The sequence below is a fragment of the Setaria italica genome, chromosome IX (genome assembly GCF_000263155.2).
Source record: "Setaria italica strain Yugu1 chromosome IX, Setaria_italica_v2.0, whole genome shotgun sequence".
In the NCBI taxonomy this organism is placed as follows: domain Eukaryota; kingdom Viridiplantae; phylum Streptophyta; class Magnoliopsida; order Poales; family Poaceae; genus Setaria; species Setaria italica.
In genome coordinates, this window is record NC_028458.1 from 16,054,021 (window position 1) to 16,075,544 (window position 21,524).

The following is a 21,524-nucleotide window of genomic DNA, read 5'->3' on the forward strand; positions in this document are numbered from 1 at the left end:
TGGGAGATGGGCTGTGATGAATCCTTGGGCTGCTTTGGGGCACCTGAGGCTTGACAGGCCTTGGGCCTCATGTCATCGTCTTTACGGGTCATCAATTCCCCCTTCCTGGAGGTACTCGTGGTACAGGAATCCGTCAGAAGCACTTACTGTGGTTTAATTCCCATTGAACATGGAGTTGTTCCTAGATTTCCATATGTTCCAGGTGATGGCAGTGATGATGGTGGATTGGGCTTTAGGAGAGATATCTTCATGGAGTTGCGGCATGTACCGAAGGTCCATGAAGGAAGACAGATGCGGGTCAGCGTCCCATTCGATGGCTTGCCACAGGCGCCTAGTCATGGGACACCGCAAGATGATATGGTCTTGATCTTCATGCGCACTGAAAAATTGGGAAATGATGCAAAGCTAGGCTACAGGGTTCCGTTTTTCACTAAAAATGGCATTCATAGTACTTCCTCCATCCTAAATTACATGTCGTTTTGACTTTTCTAGATGCATAGATATTATTATGCATCTAGACATAGAGTATATTTAAGTACATAACAAAGTCTATGAATCTAATAAAGTCAAAACGACCTATAATTTGCAACAGGCGGGAGCAGTAAAAAAAAAGGGTTGCATGTCCAGATTCTCCAACCAATTAAAAATGCACAAGTTGTTCATTTAATTTTGTTTACACAATGTGGCAGTTATATACAGCAATCAAAAAGAATTTCACTGGTTTCCATTTTTTAGATACAAATGCGGAGCACATTACATTAATGCGATGTCCTTGATTCAGCTCAGCTACTGCAAACTCACTCACCTGGCAAACACAAAGCTTTTTTTATCTTTTGAAAAAGTGAAAATTAATACAAAGCTTCACATTTCACATCTACCTCATCAGCTAGACGTTGAGGGGCCGCCCGTCAGAGTGCCCATCCACGCCGGCGGCAGCATCCCTGTCTGCTCGTGCACCGTCGTCAGCAGCGGCGGCAGCATCTTGTACACACCCGCCAGCTCCTTCATCGCGCCGCCGCCGCTGGCATCGCCGCCCTCTCCACCGGCGCCGCCGCTCCACACGCTGATCTTGGGCTCGAGCCCCCTGATGGCGTCGGCGTTGATGCGCGCCATCTCCTGGTACACGCCCGAGCTGACCATCAGGTAGTCCCGCAGCGCGCCGTAGCTGCCCCCAAGCGCGCCGAGCATCGCCGTCAGGTACGCGCTCTGGGCCTCGCCCATGGCCGCCAGCCCCTCGGCCTCCTTCTGCTTGGCGTAGAGCTCCGCCTCGGCCTCCCTCCGCCGTGCGAAGAACGACGCCTCAGCCGCCGCCCGGCGCGCCTCCGCCTCCTTCTCCTGTTCGAACAGTTTCGCCTCCGCGGCCTTCTGCCGGTTGTAGAGCTCCCAGTTGGCCTGCTGCACCTTCATCTCGAAGTCGACGACGGCCTTGCTGAGGTGCTCCGCCTTGAGCTTCTCCGTCTGCCTCGCCGCGTTCCGGCGCTCCACCTCCGCCTGCAGCTCGGCGTCCCGGATCGCCACCGCCTTGGCCGCCTCTACCTCCGCCACCCGCGCCTGCTGTTCCCACCCGGCCTTCTTCATCGCCAGCTCCGAGTTGGCCGCCGCCACCTCCGCCTCGCGCTCGTTCTCGAACACCTTCACCTCCGCCTTCACCCTGGCCTCCTCCTTGGCGCCCTCCCCCTGCCGCTTCACCGTGTACACCTTGGTCTCCGCGTCCACCTTGGCGGCGTTCTGCCGCGTCGTCCCCTCCCGCTCCTTGGCGCCGACCTCGCCCTTCATCCGGGCCTCGGCGACGTCCACCTTGGCCTGGTTCACGGCCTCCTGCTGGGTCTTCTGGCCCAGGTACGAGAAGTACTCGTGGCCGGGCACGTCCACCAGCTGCTTCACGTTGGCGTTGTAGATGATGAGGCCGAACTGGTTGAGCTCCAGCTGCACGTTCTCGAAGACGGCCTGCTTGAAGGACTTGGTGCCGCGGAAGATCTCCTCCATGGTCATGGACGCCGCCAGCACGCGGGTCTCGCCCTCGATGACGCCCTTGACCAGCTCGTTCACGTGGTGGGAGAGCTTGTCGTGGGGGGAGATGAGTTTGGCGTAGCGGAGGAGGCACTCCTCGTCGTCGGAGCGGGGGCCGATGGTGAAGACGGCCGGGAGGATAAAGGGGAGCTTCTCCGCGCTCATGGCCTGCACCTCGAAGGTGTAGTTGACGGGGGAGATGTCGAAGCGGGTGCAGCGCTGCCCCGGCGCGATCCATGCCTTCTTCGCGAGCTTCACGTCGTTGATGCCGTACCCCGTGATCGCCAGGTACTCCGACGGGCTCGCGATCCGGTAGACGAACCCCATTGTACTGTATGCTCTCGGCGTCTAGCTTATTTGAACGCAGTACAACTTTGAGGTGCACGATCGGAGAAAGAAAAAGAATTAGAGAGTTCTAGCTAAATGAGTTGGATGAAGGGTAATACCCATCTCTGCGACATGTATATATATATACCCTATGAACGTGGCAGCCTGTGCACAAGTTGTTAGAGATAAAGATAATGTAATCATATCTTGAGTATATACGCCGGGACTCTATAGGTTGATGTATATCTCTTGTAACCAGTTTGAATCTGTTGTAACGAAGAGTCCTGGCCAAGTAACTCGGGATATAAATATGTAATCCCTGCACCTTGAGTATTGCGCCAATTAACATGAAACCACCGTCAGCCTGAGTTTGGGCGCGGTGTTCTGATCTACAAATCCGCTCATCTGATTTTACACAAGTCATTATGACGGCATATGCATGGAAGACCGGCATGACTTGCTAAACAATAATTCTGCCTACGACGACTTCCAAGCTCTGAATTTCGTTGCCATTGGCGCGATATTATCGGGACAATGATATTATTTGAAATTTATTCGTAATTCACGTCAATTGAACATTGGTTTCTTCAGGGGTGAAAGGTGCATTCTTTTTCCTGCCTCGAGAGATTTCCTCTAAGAAATCTCAGGTGAGCCGAAGGAAGCAAAGATGGCAGCCGGGGAGGAGAGGGAGACGGCGCAACCGATCGACCGGGTTAGTGTTATGTATATATGGACTATGAAGTGAAGATACTTGTTCGAAAAAAAATGAAGTGAAGATACAATCTGAACCTTCGGGTCCAGAATTCGACATACTTAGGGGGCTAAATCTATCATTAGATAGCTAGATAGACAATATAAAATATAATGGAACTCGTTGATATATATATATATATATATATATATATATATATATATATATTCTACTCCTTCGTCCCAAATTACTATTCATTTTGGTTTTTTAATATATAATTTTTACTATGAATCTAGACATAATATATATCTAGGTGCATACCAAAAGCTAGGCATCTAGAAAACTCAAAACGAATAGTGGAACGGAGGGAGTATTATATTTTAGGATGGAGGTGGTTTATTTTAAACCTTCTCAATTTATAGAAGATGCAAGTGGTAAGCAAATAGTTATGAAAGGGTGGGGCTAAGGTTTCCGGATCATAGAACCTGATGCTAGGATCCGATCGATACTAGAGCCATGTTTTGGTCTCCGGCATGGTTGAGGCCACAATGTTGAACACCACACGGTTGCTTCTCCCCATCATCTTCTCCTTAATTAGTTCGTGCATTCTTTGGTGGTTTCTCCGGAGATTATTCAATCTCTTCAGCTTTTCTTGTAACTAGATTTTGCAAGGACAACACCAGCTTGCACGACTTCGAGTTGACTTTGACATTCATGCTATACAGCCGTTTTTGTTGTAAAGATGTATTACAAGTAGTGGTTTGAAATTATCGTTCTGCGTAAGAATTACATAAACAATACGATTTCTCTTCTTCGGAAACAATGTCTAGTCTACCCTAGTTTTTCCCCCAGGTTGTTCTGAACTGGATATGGTTGACAACTCATTCCCCTCTAACTCCATGCAATTGCTAGGTACCTACGATCACGAAAAAAAAAGTACCATTTATTCGACAGCCGAGAAATAAGACCGCCGCTTGCTTCCATTGATACGTTTGCGCTTGAAGTCTACGAGGTGCTTATCCAGTTGTCCCCTTTGGACCAGTACATGTTCCTAGTTTCAATCAAGTACGACTACATATACTCCTTTGGTTTCACCTTTAAATCGTTCAGCAAGTTCCGTTCAGAAAATTCTATCGAACCATCTGAAAAAAGCACGATTATCTTCTTTGGTTTCACCTTTGAAGCGACGACGACTTACGCGCCTCTCTTTCCAGGGAACACCATCCCCGGTGGAGTATGACCCTGTTTGTATACGCTTTTCTGAAACTCGCTTATCTGGCAAGCAAGCTTATTTGATAAGCCTGCTGCCTGGAGAATCTGCTGTCTGAATAAGCAGGGTGTTTGGCAATCCCGATTATTTTATGTCGATTGTCTGTCCAGGTTGGTAAATTGACCTGAACTGATAATAGCTCATTTTTATTGTGAATATGAGGGGCTAAGCCCGGTGGCGGGGGCTAAGCCTGGCGGCGAGGGCCAAGCCTCCAGGGGCCAAGGCCGGCGGCGGGGGCCAAGCCGCCAGGGGCCAAGCCCGGCGGCGGGGGCAAGCCCGGTGGACGGCACCCGGTGTCGGTTGCAGGGGTGGCGGCGGCGGACGGGAGCCGGCGGCGGGGGCCAAGCCGCCAGAGGCCAAGCCCGGCGGTGGGGCCAAGCCCGGCGGACGGCACCTGCGTCGGTTGCAGGGGCAACGGCGGTGGACGGGAGCTGGCGGCGGGGGCCAAGCCGCCAGGGGCCAAGGCCGGCGGTGGGGGCAAGCCCGGCGGACGGGAGCCGACGGCGGTCGCGGGAGGCGTGGGGGCGGTGGCGGCGGACAGGAACCGAGCGCCGACGCCGGGATCTGCAGGCGGCGGGACCCGGCGATGGGATCGGGCGGCGGACGGGATCGGGCGGCGGATGGGAGCCGGTGGCGCTCGCGGGAGGCGCGGGAGCGGCGGCGGCGGACAGGAACCGAGCGGCGGCGGCGGGACCTGGCGACCGACGGGTGCCGGCGGCGGTCGCGGGAGGCGCGGGGTGGACAACTGGAGCGTCGGTGGGTGAGGGGCAGCGGGGGTAAATTTCATTCGCTTATTGGAGAAGCGTCTCCCGGCCCGCTTACACAATAAGCCGGATGCCAGTTGTTTCCCAACTTGTGCACTAAGCGGCTTACGTAGCAAGCGGGAAACAATCAAAGCGTTTGGGTGGGTTTATAGCTTATTTCCACCGATAAGCGGGAAATAAGCGGATACAAACAGGGCCTATATCGAAAGAGGTAAAAGCCGCTGCCTGTCCTGTCCTCGATCGCAACGCAGAGTCGCAGATGCAGGTGAACTCGCGAGCGGCGCACATGGGATATATATATATATATATATATATATATATATATATATATACACACACACACACACACATATACACACACATACATACATATATATATAGAAATGTTTCTTTGTAGCCGGCCACAGAACAACCTACAGAAAGGGACCGACTACGCATCAATCCGACCGCAGTTCTCCCACCTTGCTCGGCTCGGCTCGTCTTCCCAATGCCTAGCGGACTCGTCCTCTCGGCTCGCCGGCTCGGCTCCGAGCATCCACACGCGTTCCGGCCATCTGCACCTCCCCCACCTCCCCCACCTCCCCGTTGACCATCACAACCCCGAAGGCCTGAACCCCATCTGCTCTTCCCTCACGGCCAGCTACGACGCCGGAGATGATCCAATCCTGGCTACTTCCCCAGCTTCGAATTGGCTCGAGTCCATTCGTGGCCCTCGCTTCTCCGGCGAACCCTACGTTGATCCGTGCATCATATTGGTGCATGGTTTCGATCGATCGATCGATCGATCTGCTGGCTTTGGCGTGCCACCTTTTTGACAAAGAAATGGAGATGGCGACCTGCGTACATTCGTGGTGCACGTTGATATCTTGCCCGTGTGCATGACGTGCGCGGCAACGGTGACGTTACTATAACGTCGTTTCGTATCTCCCAAAGGGTGCCTTGCGTGGAATTAATAAGCAGAGACCGGGAGAGTAACCGTTGTTTAGGGAAAGTACATTGGTGCGGCACGCTGCTGAGCGGGCCTCTGAACACTACCCTAGATGACCGGAGTGCTGCGTGGGAGCAGGTGAAGCTGTCTCTGTCTGACGAGTGCGGCCTGAGCACTTAACTGACACTGCTCTGCCTGTGCAGCTGAAGAGCCCTGAGCAGGCTCACCAATCCGGATGCCCCTCTGAGGCTGCCCCTGAGTATCTGGTACTCTCAAAACTCGCTCCCACCTTTTATCTGACTTGCTCTTCTTCTTCTTTGGCAGCACAACTACCTTACCCTTCCTTTTGTCGCTTGCCATCTACATGAGATAAGGTGAAAGATTATAGAATGGCAAGAGAGGGATATAATAAGTAATGAAAACTACGGGTAAGCAAGTCCTTAAGCATAGCAAAAGAATGATTGAGCCTAATTTTTTATAATTCTAGTGGATGATAAGCTCAACACATACAGACGTGCATGGGAGATTCCTCCTAGGACAAGATTATGATAAACTGATATCATGGACAGAACCAATGTTTTCCTCAATTTTGATTATGATACATCAAGAATGTTCTACAAATTGAGCAAAAATTATGGAGCCGAGTAGAACATGATGATGCTCAATGAAAAGTACTCAAAGCCCTGAGATTGATACTGTCCAAGAAGATATTATCATGTAGGATCATAGACAGAGCAAATTTACTCAAATTTTGAACAAACTGAACCTTAACTTGAGCAAAAGGCATGAGGTGATAACTCAGTTAATGGATAGATGGAAGAGCTAATCCGAAACATGCAGGATACCTCCAATTTCACATCTAAGCTACCCAACAGATGAATTTGCACCGAAATTTGATCAAATTCAAAAGAAATTTGGAGGCAGATTAGATGGAGTATCACCACTGCAGAGGTCTTGCAAGAGAAGAGTAGTGGAGGGCAGAGGAGGCAGCGGCGGGCCGATGGACAGCAGCCAACGACTGGAGGCGGCGCGGTGCGGCCGAAATCGGCGATGGCTCGGCAGAAATCCTAGCTAGGGTTAGCTGACGGGCGGTGCGCAATCCGCACAATGGAGCAGCGGCGCGGCAACGGGGACGATCGGCGGAGGTGCACGGCAGTCCGGTGACGGCAGAGGAGGCGGCGTGCGGTGAGGGTGGCGGACTGTTGACGCTTATTATTTACACACTTTTAGTGCAATTTAAGTGGTGTTTTCATACATATTCTTATACTAACTCGCCACTTGACACTTGAAATAACCCTATTTTCGCGTATGCATTGTATTTTGGAGGATATTCTGTTTTTTAGGAAATTGGACCTAAAAGTATATTTTTTTGGATAAAGCCCCGAACAAGCAACGAACAAGGCTAGCAAGCTCAGAAGTAGTCCAGGCCGATCGGCCTAGTGAAGCCCAAGCCGATCATCCAGCTGAAAGGATCTAGTATGTCGACTAGAGGGGGGTGAATAGTCGAACTGAAATTTTACACAACTTGAAAAAGTTTATCAGAAACTTCCGGAGTTTCCGGAGATTGTTCCGGAAATTTCGTAACTCACGTAATTTCTGGAGAAATCTTTGGAATATCCAAAGAAATGCGATTTTGAACTACAACCTTATGCAATACTTGACCAAAAGTAAATCACTAAAAATAGGATATGCAACAAAATATACTGAGCCTCAGGAACAAGATAGAAGAGCAAGCATCCTCATAGATAAGGAGATTGAGCACAAACTGTAAAAATATGTTCTATGCTTGAATATGAATGAAATGAAGAATAACAAGCACAAGAGATACAAGGATTTGTTTACCGCAGTTCAGCTCCACACTAGAAGCCTACGTCTCTGTTGAGGAACTTGCAAAGGGTGGGCTTTTCACCCTAAACCACTTTCCTCACTCTAGCAACCACAAAGATCGAGCTAGATTCACTTACTCAATCGTCAGGGTCATATAAACTTCTTGTAGGCAGCCACAACCTTGGATGCTCCATGGGCAACGCCTAGCCGGCTCAGAGCTTGAAGCTCCAAGAGTAACAAACATGAAATCACCGGCTTCACGAAGAACAAGGTGCTCAAGAGATGGTAAATCAGCTCACTAGCACTCTCTCTTTCCCTTCCCTTGAATCCCTCCTTAAATCCCCATCAAATCTCACAAAGCAAGTTGAAGGGGAGTGAAGGGGGGACTTGAATGCTTTTTTGAAGCTCAGCATGAAGTTAGGTCAAGAGAGTAACTGTGAGAGGGGGTGAGTGGGTATTTATACCCCTTCACCCCAAAACTAGCCATTAGAATGTTAAGTTCCGAAGATTTCTGGAACTTTCTCCGGAAACTCTGGAACCTCCGGATTATTACGGAACTTTCTTCGGAATTCTCCAGAGCTCTCAAGTCAGCACCATTTTAAATATCCCCATGTGATGTGCAGGTGTAAGGTGTCTCTCATAGGTTGGTTAGGTTATCTAGAGCACCTTTTTCAATATAAAGACCAAAGATTATGCATCCCTCTTAATAGTATGGCATTCCTAAACTCAAATTCAAACTGAAAATAAATTTAGCCTTCATGGTATGCCATATACATCATCATTTCCTTTTTGAGGGTCATCACAAGATCTACATGTCAACCAATCTTTTCAAACCTGCTCATACACTTGAAAGTTCGTTAGACACTTGAGCTTGTGTCCTTAACTCACCAAAACCCACTTAGAGGGCCAATATACTCTTCAATCTCCCCCTTTCTGGTGATTGATGACAACATGCTTAAGTCTTACAAATAAGAATATAATGAATCTCAATATAGAAATAGATCATGTGTTACTCCCCCTTAATGTGTTCCATGAGAATTGAATTCCAAAATGACCTTTAAAAAGTCAATTTGCACAACATTGGTGAGAATCATGAGGGAAACACATATCTTAGATAGTGGGATGCAAAGACTGCCCTGAAAACATATAATCGTGATGCTCATGACAGATTATGCATTCAACAAAAGAAAATGAGAGAAGGATGTCAGATTGTCTGGAGATACCGTAGAAATCTCCGGAAATTTTCGCAAGTTACGGAATTTACGAACATTTTTCCGAAATCTCCGTACATTCTGCCATACTCAAATAACAATCATCATAGAAATTTTCTAAACTAACACATAAGCATCCTTAGATAAATAATAGCAGTTTTAAAGCATCACAACACACTCATTACATATTCTCATTCTCACATAGTCTTACACACCATAGGAAATTTAAAGACATAGTTCGATACACAAATTCATCCATCCATTCACTCCCCCTTTGGCATCAAGTGCCAAAAAGGAAATGAAATAGTAGCAGCTCCTCGTCGTTGTCGTAGTCCTCGTCCTCCTCCTCCTTATTGTCATCCTCGTCCTCTTCCTCTTCTTCCTCAACGTAGGTGGCGCGCATGGAGCGGCGAGGGTGAGAAGAGCTCACAGGTGCAGCTGGGATAGGAGAAGGAGTAGCAGCAATGGCCTTAGCGGCATCCATGACATCCCACTCGACGAAACGATCATCAAACTCGGGCAGCTCATGATAGGTGTCAACCGAAAGTCCTTGAGAAGCCTTGATCTCAATGATGTCACGCCTATTCTCATTGATCTCACGAGCCATATGCTTGCACATACAAAACATGCTCCTAAGCACCCTCTTAATCATGGACCTCTTGGCTTGTGGGGCTGCCTAGGAGGAGAAGAAGGATATGGCTCATCATCATATTGAGGTGCTTGGCTAGAGGAACCAGCATAGTGCGGAGTCTTCTTGGAGCGGCGAGGAGCATCACCATCACGGGGACAAACATGAAGAGGCTCATGGGAAACATCTGTTCGGTGAATGACCTTGGTGCCCCTATCAATCATATACATGAGTTATGGTGCATAGGGAAGACTCTTCCTAGAATCATTCATGGCCCGACGAAGTTCATTCCAAATATAGTCAAAGATGCAAAAAGGCTTGCCCCCGGGTGCCACACGGTTGAGGATATTAACGGCATAGCAGTGAAGTGTGGTAGCATCTCCTCCCTTAGGATCAATAGTCTCCCTAAAGAATTGATTGAAGATGTAGTAGTATGGTAAAAGACTGTTGGCCTTACCCTCTTGTGCAAGAATGGGATTATAGAAAAAGGAGGGTGCATCCTTTGGCTTGACCTTGTACTCAACATGGATAGGATCATGAGTCTCATCCGTGAGGCTAAGAGCCAAGAGTCTTGAGAAAGTCATGTAGTCAATAGCATACTTTTTGCCCATAGTAGTCCAATGAATAGAGTTGGAGCCACTGTTGTAGTAGAAAGAAGAGTGAAATTGAGCAAGGATCTCTTTGTTCCAATTGTACCTAAAGCTCATGATATCATAGAGACCAAACTCCTTGCACTTGGCAATCATTTCTTTGAATGTCTCATTGCTTGACTTCTCATAATATGGCCCATCCACATAACACATCTTGACAATAGGAGCCTTGTTCTTGGCCTGGTTTTCTGGCCTCCTCATCAAAGTCAAGTAGAAATCCCTATGGAACTCATTCCAAAACATTTCATCAATCCCTTCGATCTTCCCATACCTGTAGGGATTCTCATCTCTCTCAGCTCTAAATGCAACTGAATTTTTGTAGTAGTTCCTAGGAAGATTTTCAATATAGCCTTGGGGAAGACATGGATCACAGAGGACGATTGGAGTTTTATGACTCTTTGATCGGGAGGGAAGGTGGCAACTAGCCATTCTGGAGTTTCAGGACAGAGTGCATGTGCTAGACCTTTGGTAAGCTTGGGTGGTTTGGAGGGAGGCACGAGATCACTCCGAGAGATGTATGGAGCTTGGGGCTTGCGGCGAGGGTGAGGTCTAATACAGGAGCCGTCTCCAACCTTTTCCTTCCCCTTGTTCCGATGAACAACAGTGAACTGCTCTTCCTCTTCCACTTCCTCTTCTTCCTCATCACTGTCATCACTAGCATATCTTGGAGGATTTGGATCATGTCGGGATTTGGTTCTCCTTTACACCTCATGAGTGTGAGAGTCCCTCTTCTCCCTTCCCATCTGACATGGAATAAATAATATATGAGGGAAAGAAAACATGAAAAATTCAGAGAGTAATCAACATGAGGGGTTTGAGTGGCGATTTGTGGAGATTCCAAAAAAATGTTCGGAGTGTCCACAAGTTGCGGAGATTCTAGAACACTTTTTCAGAATATTCTGGAACTCACAGACCAAAACCCTAATATGTCATACACTATGAATCCGTCATGGGATTGAGATGAAATTGTAGATCCAAGGTCTATTCTATCTAGAGAAGAGTTCTATCCAAAAAGAATCCTAGGAAACAACCTACATTGATAGATCGGGCGAGATGAACTCGGGATACTTTTGGAGAGGGATGAGAGAGCCTTCAAACTTCAAATTCAACACCATCACGTGAATCTCCTTGTTGAGTGACACCTTCCTTGATGATCTTGCATGATTTTGGTGGCTAAATCTCCAAATCACCCGAGGAGGTGAGAGGGAGGAGAGAGGGGAGGAGAGAGAAGTCGGCAGTAAGAGTAAAAGAGAATGAATCGGTAACTTCTTGGGGTAAAAAGTAAAACCCATCAAGTTACGGAAATTTTCAGAAAAAGTTCTGGAGATTCCGCAACTTGCGGAGTTTCCGGAAAAAGTTCCGGATACTCCACTCCCCCTGGCTAACAACAAATAGATTTGAGTGGAATTTGATTTGAGATAGATTTAGAGAAATATGGTAGTAATATATATGATCATGAGATATTCTACCACTTGAGACCAGCCAACAATCAACCAATAAGAACAATGATCCAAGTGAGAGAACTAAGAACTCCAAATATTTTTCAATGAAAGTCACACTTGAATTTTTCAAGAAAATTTTTCTTTTGGAAAAAGAAACATCTACACTAGATCACACAATCATGCACATGATCTCAAGACAAGTTACGAGAATCCAAGATATTTAGCTCACTCCTCAGAGCACAAAACCTTTGCTCATCAAGGGGCTTTGTGAAGATATTGGCTAGTTGCTTTTCGGTGCTCACAAGGCTAAGAGCGATATCTCCTTTGGCTTCGTGGTCTCTTAGGAAATGGTGTCTTATGTCTATGTGCTTTGTTCTTGAATAGTTTATGAGGTTGTTAGCTAGCTTGATAGCACTCTCATTGTCACACAAGAGAGATATCTTGCTAAACTCACAACCAAAGTCACTCAAAGTGAACCTCATCCAAAGTAGTTGAGCACAACAAGGACCGGCTGCAACATACTCGGCCTTGGCAGTGGATAGGGCAACGGAAGTTTGTTTCTTGGAACTCCAAGACACCAAGGACCTACCAAGAAATTGACAAGACCCCGATGTACTCTTTCTATCTACCTTGCAACCGGCATAATCCGAATCGGAATAGCCAAGTAGATTGAAAGTGGAGCCTTTAGGATACCATAAGCCAAGGTTAGGAGTGTGTACCAAGTATCTTAAAATTCTCTTAACAGCCATTAGATGACATTCCTTAGGATTGGCTTGAAATCTCGCACACATGCACACATTAAGCATAATATCAGGCCTAGATGCACAAAGGTAAAGCAAAGAGCCAATCATAGATCGATATACCTTTTGATCCACACTCTTACCATCCTTATTTAGAACAAGATGTCCATTGATGGCATTGGCATCTTGATGGGCTTGGCATTCTCCATGTTAAACTTATTGAGCATATCTTGAGTGTACTATGTTTGACTTATGAAGGTGCCATCCTTTAGTTGCTTGATTTGAAATCCAAGAAAGAACTTCAACTCTCCCATCATGGACATCTCAAATCTCTTTGTTATGATCCTACTAAACTCATCACACCATACTTTGTTAGTAGAACAAAATACTATGTCATCGACATATATTTGGCACACAAATAGATCACTGTGAGTGAAGAGAGTAGGATCGGATTTGCCTATTTCAAAGCCTTTCCATAGGAGAAAGTCCTTAAGGCATTCATACCATGCTCTAGGAGCTTGCTTGAGCCCATAGAGTGCCTTATGGAGCTTGTAGATGTGGTTGAGAAATTTTGGATCTCTAAAGCCCAGCGGTTGCTCAACATATACCACTTCAGATATAGGACCATTCAAGAAGGCACTCTTGACATCCATTTGGTAAATCTTGAAATCATGATTAGTGGCAAATGCTAATAATATGCGAATAGCTTCAAGTCTTGACACCGGTGCATAGGTTTCACCAAAATCCAATCCCTCAATTTGAGTGAACCCTTGAGCCACCAATCTAGCCTTGTTTCTTGTCACCACGCCATGCTCGTCTTGTTTTTTTCGAAACATCCATTTTGTTCTAATGACATTTTGCTTCGGGCGTTCCACTAGGGACACTTCATTCCGAGTGAAGTTGTTCAACTCTTCTTGCATGGCCATCACCCAATCCAGATCATCCAACACCTCATCTACCTTAAGAGGTTCCAAAGAGGAAACAAAGAAGTAATGTTCACAAAAATTTACTAATCTTGAATGAGTGGTTACCCCTCTTTGAATGCTTCCTAGGATGTTATCCATGGGATGATCATGTTGAACACTTAGATGAACTCTTGGATGTGGATTAGGAGCTTGATGTTGAATCAAATCATCATCCTCAGCTTGATGTTGTGCATCTTCATCAGCATCTCCGAAGTTTCTGGAGATTTGTCCGGAGTTTCCAGAACTTGCGGAATTTTCGCAAGTTTCTCCAGAATTTTGGGAACACGCAGCGGTTTCTTGATTTGTAGGCTCATAGCTTGTAGCACAATCCTCATTCTTCTCTTGAGGCTTGATTTCTCCTGTGGCCATCTTCTCAATAGCTTTAGATGGGGGTTCTTCATCATCTACAACATGTGAAGCAACTTGCTTTACTTGAGAGCCATTAGATTTATCAAATGTCACATCACACGCAACTTCAACGCAACTGGTGATTTTGTTGAAGATACGGTAGCCATGAGTATTTGAGGCATAACCAAGAAGAAAATCTTCATCAACTTTAGGTGCAAACTTAGAGCTTTTGGGCTTCTTGTTGAGAATGAAGCACTTACTACCAAAAACTCTAAATTAAGACACATTAGGCTTTTTACCGGTTACAAGCTCGTAGGCGGTCTTGTGCAACATCTTGTGAAGATATATATGGTTGATAGCATGACATGTCGTGTCGACCGCTTCCGCCCAAAATTGATCTGAAGTCTTGTATTCATCAAGCATTGTTATTGCGGCTTCAATGAGAGTCCTATTCTTTCTCTCCACAATCCCATTTTGTTGTGGTGTGTATGAGATGGAGAATTCATGACCAATGCCTTCCTTGTCAAGATACCCTTCAATGTTGGTGTTCTTGAACTCGGTGCCATTGTCACTTCTTACTCTCTTGATCTTCACTGCAAACTTATTTTGTGCTCTAGTTGCAAACTTCTTGAATATTCCTTGAACTTCACTCTTGTCATGTAAAAAGAATACCCATGTATACCGAGAGTAATCATCAACAATGACAAAGCCATATTTGTTTCCCCCAATGCTAACATATGCCATGGGACCAAAAATATCCATATGCAATAACTCCAATGGTCTTGTGGTAGTGAGAATGCTCTTGGAGGGATGAGGGGCACCAACTTTCTTCCCGGCTTGACAACACTACAAATTCTATCTTTCTCAAAGTGCACATTTGTTAGTCCTAGGATGTGTTCCCCCTTTAGAAGCTTATTGAGATTATTCATCCCAACATGAGCTAGTTGGTGATGCTAAAGCCAACTCAAGCTAGACTTTATGATTAAGCATGTATCGAGTTGAGCTTTATCCGAGGCAAAATCCACTAGATAAAGCTTTCCCTTGAGTTCACCCTTGAAAGCAACGGAGTCATCGCTTCTTCTAAAAACAGTCACACCCTTATTAGAGAACAAATAATTGTAACCCATCTCACAAAGTTGTGACATGGATATACAAATTATAGTCCAAAGATTCAACCAAATAAACATTAGAAATTGAGTATTCAGTTGAGATAGCCATTTTACCTAGACCAACAATGGTTCCTTCACTATTGTCACCAAACAAAATCTTTTATTTTGGATTTTTCTTCATTTCACAAGAAGAGAACATTACCTTCTCGCCGGTCATATGATTGGTGCATTCAGTATTAATCACCCATTTAGTTCCACTAGCGGAGTAAGACTACAAAACAAATTAGCCTTGTGTTTTAGATACCCAATGAGAGTTGGGTCCTAGAGCGTTAGTCACAAGAACCTTGGGCACCCACACATTCCTTTTGATCAATGTGTCCTTGGTACGGTAGTTTCAACGGCAGTTAGCATGCCAATTTGTGAACCGTAATGTGTCCTTTTGATCAAGATCTCCTTTTGATCAATGTGTCCTTTTGATCAATGTGTCCTTGGTACATTCCTTTTGATCAATGTGTCCTTTTGATCAAGATATGAAAGATAATAGATTGATCTCACAAAGAGGTTCGACGACTACAAATAAAGATCTCCATGCAACCTCGAGGACAAACAGAGGTATTACCCCATGATCTTACACATGTTGAAGAATTTTGGGTTAAAGGACGCCCTGTAGATCAACTGGACCAAAGTTGACAACGATCGGGGGCAGGAAAGACCCAGGCCGACCGGCTTGGGCACCTCTGAGCCGATCGGCTCAGGGGGTTTTCCCCTCCTATGGTGCTCCTTTTCGCGTGGCCTCATCTAGATCCAATCTTATCTCCATTTTTTCTAGTTGTGGTGGCGGTGGATGGTGTTTGCGTGGTGTTCTCCTCTTTCCTTCCTTTCTCTCACCTTGATCCAATGGGGTTGTATTTATAGTCTCCAATAGGCGGCGACTCTAGGTCAAGGTCAGTGAAAAAAACCCTAAAGATCATCGTAGACTTCACGCTGAAGAAATGGGAGGTCGACCAAACCCTGGAATGGGCCAGGCCGATCGGCCCAGATGGTCCTAGGCCAATCGGCTTGGGCCCTTTCTGACCCTCTTGGCCCTCTTCTTCCTCATGCTTGCTTCCCTTGATGACCCATGTCCAAATATTCATTGAGCTCCTTGTGAAAATGCTCATGATTATGTCGCATTTCCTGCCAAAACACAACATGCTCCAAACTACAATGTATATGCAATAATGAGGTTATTTCATGTGCCAAGTGGCAGGTTAGTGTAAGAATAAGCATGAAAACACTAGTTAAATAACACTAAAAGTGTGCAAATAACGAGCATCAACAGTCCCCCTAAGCTTAGCTCTTGCTCATCCTCAAGCAAGTCAGGCAACTATAAACTCTTCCAACGAGTTGAACAAAAATCTTGAATCAAACCTGAGCAAGTGAGTCAAGTACCTAGCCTTCAAACAAAAGATCAGCGGAGCCGCAAAGATAATCAAAGCATGGGCGTCCAAAGACTTATCAAAGCAAAAGTACTCCACAGCTTTTATTAGAACTAAGTTACCTCAAGAATCAATCACACTTACTTTCTAGTTCGCCTTGGAGGGTTTTTCTCTTTTTTCATAAAGCAATCTCCCTGCAACAAGAATTAAAACCAAGATCCTCTCCTAGGTGCTCTGATGTCACTCAATGTAAATGTGGCTATCCTATTTATTTTTCAAACTCTCATCTCTTAAAAAATTCACTCATTATATGGTGGAGCTTGGATAAGGCTAGCAAGAATCAACACTTATATTATCAAATTAAGAAAACTCTCTAACGGTTGCTTACCTTTTGAGGCAATGATCATAAGAATATCCATACAATGTGAGGTTTTCAAGGATGAGAAGATATACAATGGTGGACATGTGAAAAGGCAAACAAATATAGTGACTCTAAGGCACAAGCGATATCCTCGTCATGGGATTGCACATGGTCGGAATGAAAATCCATTCCGTAAACATGGTCATCATCCTTTGCACTTTTCTTGATCTTCAGGTTAGTAAAAAATCCTTAATTTCTTTCTCTCTTTCCCGATTATTTCTTTTTCTTTTTTCTCATTACTTTTTCTCTTTCTTCCCTTCTTTCTTTCCTTTTTTTATTTTTCATATTTTCTCCGAACCTCCTCTGAACACCACACCATAAAAATTAGTTTTAGATCCTTCCATAGAGCTTCCCATAATTTTTCTCACGTGAACCAAGGCAGAAGGGCCCTAGGCCGATCAGCCTGGCCTCTTCCTCCTTCCTTTCTTGCTCAATTTTCTAGTGTGGCTTCCATATACTGTTGTTTCCATAAAAATTTGTATTTCACGGCTAGAAATGGGACAGATCTTCGAATATTGGGTTGTGTTCAATGAATAGGTAATAAAATTGAGAAATATTTGGTTCGGGTTTATCGAATTCAATAGAGCATATGATTGTTCCAATGAAGAACTCTCATTACTGAATATTGATGAGGCTAGCAATAAAAGATAGTAGAAGAATATGATCAGTGCTCGAAATTAAAACAATCCAAGAGAGAGTGATCCTAACTCAATTCAAAGTATCAACTCCGCTTTTGGTGGTACGAATAAATCTTTTTAGGCATTGGATAGGATAAACAACTTTCATCTTGGTTAGAGAACTTGATCAATCTTATTTTTGCAGAGGTGTTTGATAAACAATAAATTTTTAAATCACCTCCAATTTAAACCTTACTCATAAAGCATAATCAAAACAAAAGTACTAGATCATCATGAAGCATGGGTATTGCAAAGATAGATCAATTACTAAACTCCACAACTAAGATTTAGAATTCAAGACAATGCTCATGATAAAATATTATAAAGGCAAAGTAAAAGACAAGAAAGCAAAGATAGACACTAAAAACCCTCGCTCGAACCTCGAATTTTATTCATGATTCTCCAAACAAAGATGCAAAAGTAGCGATCTAGGCCTAAGTCTTCCCAAAGCTAAGAATACTACTACTTTATCAATTTTTATTGAAAGCAAAAACACTAATTTAGAGACTATCACACAACTCGATAAAACTAAACTCCGAAAAACTCCATACGAGCAGCGAACCTCCCCCCCCAAGCTTAAAATCTATGACATCCTCTTCGTAACCATAATGACTAAAAAGGGGTGAGACGCTCGTAAACACACTAGTGATGCTACCCACACTACTTGTAGAATGGACGGTTGCTGCTTCCTTCGCTATGAGCCTTGTTCTTCCTTATGTTGCCACACATCCTGAAGAGCTTCCTCACGTTCCTCTGCAAGAACTTGAAGTCGTCTTCCTGGCGGCGGTCATTCTACTCCACCTTGTGGTCCAGCTCTTGCATGGCTTGTATGATGTTTTCGATGGCGTCGAAGAGGTACTGGATGTTCTTTCTGCAAAGTGATGCAACAAGCATGATCATGCTCCTCCGGTTCTGGCTCATCATCTTCTGGAGCCTTCTCCTTGCCCTTGTCTTGACGGTGCTCATCTTGCTCCTTGCTTTTCTTCATCTCATTAGCCCACTCCCAGTATGTGTTGGCATCTTCTTCGTCGTCACGGCCTGCAGCACCCCATGATCCGAGGCTCCTATCGTCCTCCCAATCGCTATCTCCTGCAAAGTTAGCTAGCTTGGGGGTCTTTTCCTCATAGTTCTTGAGCTTGATCCCAAGTAACTTTCCTGAATGCCTTGTGGGAGTGACAACGGCCTCCTTCTCCTTCTTCTTGGGTGCTTTGTCATCGCTCGATAGGATGATGAACTTGCAATCCGCGAGCTTTCCAGATGGCGCCTTGCCTTCAACGCTGATGGAAGTGTTGCAAGCGGTCCTCAATGGAGTTTTGAGACCAACTTCACACCTCTTGACCTCCATCCAAAGGGGGATGCTAGCAGCCACCAGAAGGGGCTGGGCCGATCATCCTGGGAAGGGTAGGCCAATCAGCCTAGCCTCTCCCTTGGCCGCCAGCTGCTCCCTCTTCTCCTCTGAGCTCCTGCTCCCCTTCATTGCTCCTTTTTTCAGTTTGGTGGATATATTCTTAAAGTCTTGGCTGAGGATCCACATATTTCCAAAAACTCCTTTGCCCCTTCCCACAAAAATTCACTTCCATACATCGTCATTACCACACTAGCGAGAGGGGAACTGAAACCGAGGTGAAAACCTTCTAGGCCGATCAGCCTGGGAGTCACTGGGATGATCGGCCCAGTGGGTTTTTGTCCCCTCTGACCTTCATTTTTTTCGTGGTAATGCATTCATCTAAAATTATATCTAATTTTGGAGTCCCACACAAAAATTTGAAAGAAAAATAACATAATTAAGATAGAGTATATACAAGGTACATGTTTTGAATGTCGTCAAGCTTGACGAACTCCTTCTTCCTCCATGATGTAGATGTTGACATAGTTGATGGGCACGACGTCGGGTTCCAAGAATGCCTTTAGCTGCTGTCCATTAACAACATATTGATCTCCCTTGACATCCGTGATCGTTACCGCTCCGGTTGGCGACACCGAATGAACCACGTATGGTCCATCCCATTTGCTCATCAATTTCCCTTTACCAAAGAGTTTAAATCTCGAGTTGTATAGCAGCACTTTGTCACCTTCTTTGAAGTCCTTTTTGTGAAGCCTTTTATTGAACCATCTCTTAATTGTCTCTTTATAAATGGTTGCACTGTGATAAGCTTTAAGCCTCATCTCCTCCAATTCACTTATTTGAATTCTTCACTTAATTCTCACAGCATCAACATCAAGATTCATTTCCTTTATAGCCCAATAAGCTTTATGTTTAAGTTCAACCGGAAGGTGGCACATTTTTCCATAGACGAATTGATACAGGGTCATACCTATAGGTGTTTTATGAGCTGTCCTATATGCCCATAATGCTCCATCTAGCTTCTTTGACCAATCCTTCCCTATTTTGATCATCATCTTCTTCAGGATAACTTTGAGCTGCTTCTTTGAAGTTTCAGCCTGGCCATTTGTTTGAGGATGATAAGCTGTAGACACTCTATGCTCAATCCCCAATTTCTTCAAACATTTGCTAAAATCCTTTCCTGTGAAATGCGATCCTCCATCACTTATCAAAATTCTGGGCACTCCATACCTAGGAAATATCATCATCTTGATCATATGGATTGATTCTTTTGTTGATGCCTTCCGACATAGAATAGCTTCCACCCATTTAGAAACATAATCAACCATAACCAAGATATGCTCGCACCCATGTGAATTCAAGAATGGCCCCATGAAATCTATACCCCAAATATCGAATAAATCCACTTGCAAATTATAGTTCAGAGGCATAGAATTTCTTGATGGAATATTTCCTGTTCTTTGGCATTCCAGGCAAGTAGCAATGAATCTTTTTGCATCTTCATGCATCTCTGGACAATAAAATCCGCTTGCCCATACTTTTGCTTGAGTTCTAAAGTGTCCATAATGTCCTCCGTACTCTAATGAATGACATTTTCTAAGCACTGCTTCTCTTTCCTCTCTTGGAATGCATCTCCTCCATACTCCATCTGCTCCATACTTGTATAGGTAAGGCGTTGACCAATAGTATTTCTTACTTTCAGCAATATCCTTTCTTTTTTCATTCTATCCAAGTGATGCAAAGGTGCTCTTTTTATTGCCCTGATGATGTCATTCATCCAACCGTCCTTGTCAAGTATTCTATATAGATGATCATCTCTCATTCAATCTTCAATAGACTCTTTCCCATCATCTCATTGATACATCCTTGACAAATGGTCTGCCACCATATTTTCTAATCCCTTTTTGTCCCTGATTTCCACATCAAACTCTTGTAACAATAGTATCCATCGGATCAGTTGTGGCTTGGCATCTTTCTTGGACAGAAGATACTTAATTGCAGCATGGCCAGTGTAAACAATCACCTTAGAATTCACAATATATGATCTGATTTTTTTCAAAAGTAAAAGCAAATACTACTGCAAGCAATTGCTTCTCTGTAGTTGCATAATTAATTTGAGCCTATTTTAAAGTCTTGCTAGCATAGTAAATTGCGTATACTTTCCCTTCTTTTCTTTGTCCAAGGACTGCTCCAACAGCATAATCACTTGCATCGCACATTATCTCGAAAGGTAGATTCCAATCCAGAGGTTGAATAATAGGTGCATTGATAAGTGCTTGCTTTAATGTTCTAAAAGCTCGGAGGTAGTCTTCATTGAATTAGAAGTTAACATCTTTCTGCAAGAGTTGCGTCAATGGCTTTGTGATTTTGGAAAAATCTTTGATGAATCTCCTATAGAATCCAGCGTGTCCGAGAAAACTTCTCAATGACTTGATGTTTGTTGGCAGAGGCAACTTTTCCACAATTTCAACCTTTGCTTTATCAACTTCTATTCCTCTCTCAGAGATGTCGTGTGCCAACACTATTCCTTGCTTCACCATGAAGTGGCACTTTTCCTAATTCAGGATTAGATCAACTTCTCCACATCGTTTGAGAACTTTATCAAGATTTTCTAAACAATTATCAAAGCTCATACCATGCACTGAGAAATCATCCATAAATACCTCCATAATATTTTCAATAAATTATGAGAATATAGCCATCATGCAACGTTGAAAAGATGTCGGTGCATTACATAAACCGAAAGGCATCTT

At 44.7% G+C, this 21,524-nt stretch overlaps 1 protein-coding gene across 1 annotated transcript; it reads right to left on the reverse strand.

Annotated features, from left to right (window-relative positions):
* Window positions 1-645: 645 nt before the first annotated feature.
* LOC101781728 (flotillin-like protein 1) lies at window positions 646-2,432 on the reverse strand. Its single transcript, XM_022822963.1, has 2 exons — window positions 879-2,432; window positions 646-805 (listed from the first exon to the last, which is right to left on the reverse strand). The coding sequence occupies exon 1, from the start codon at window positions 2,335-2,337 to the stop codon at window positions 883-885; it is 1,455 nt and encodes a 484-aa protein (XP_022678698.1). The 5' UTR covers window positions 2,338-2,432; the 3' UTR covers window positions 646-805; window positions 879-882.
* Between the last annotated feature and the right edge of the window lie 19,092 nt (window positions 2,433-21,524).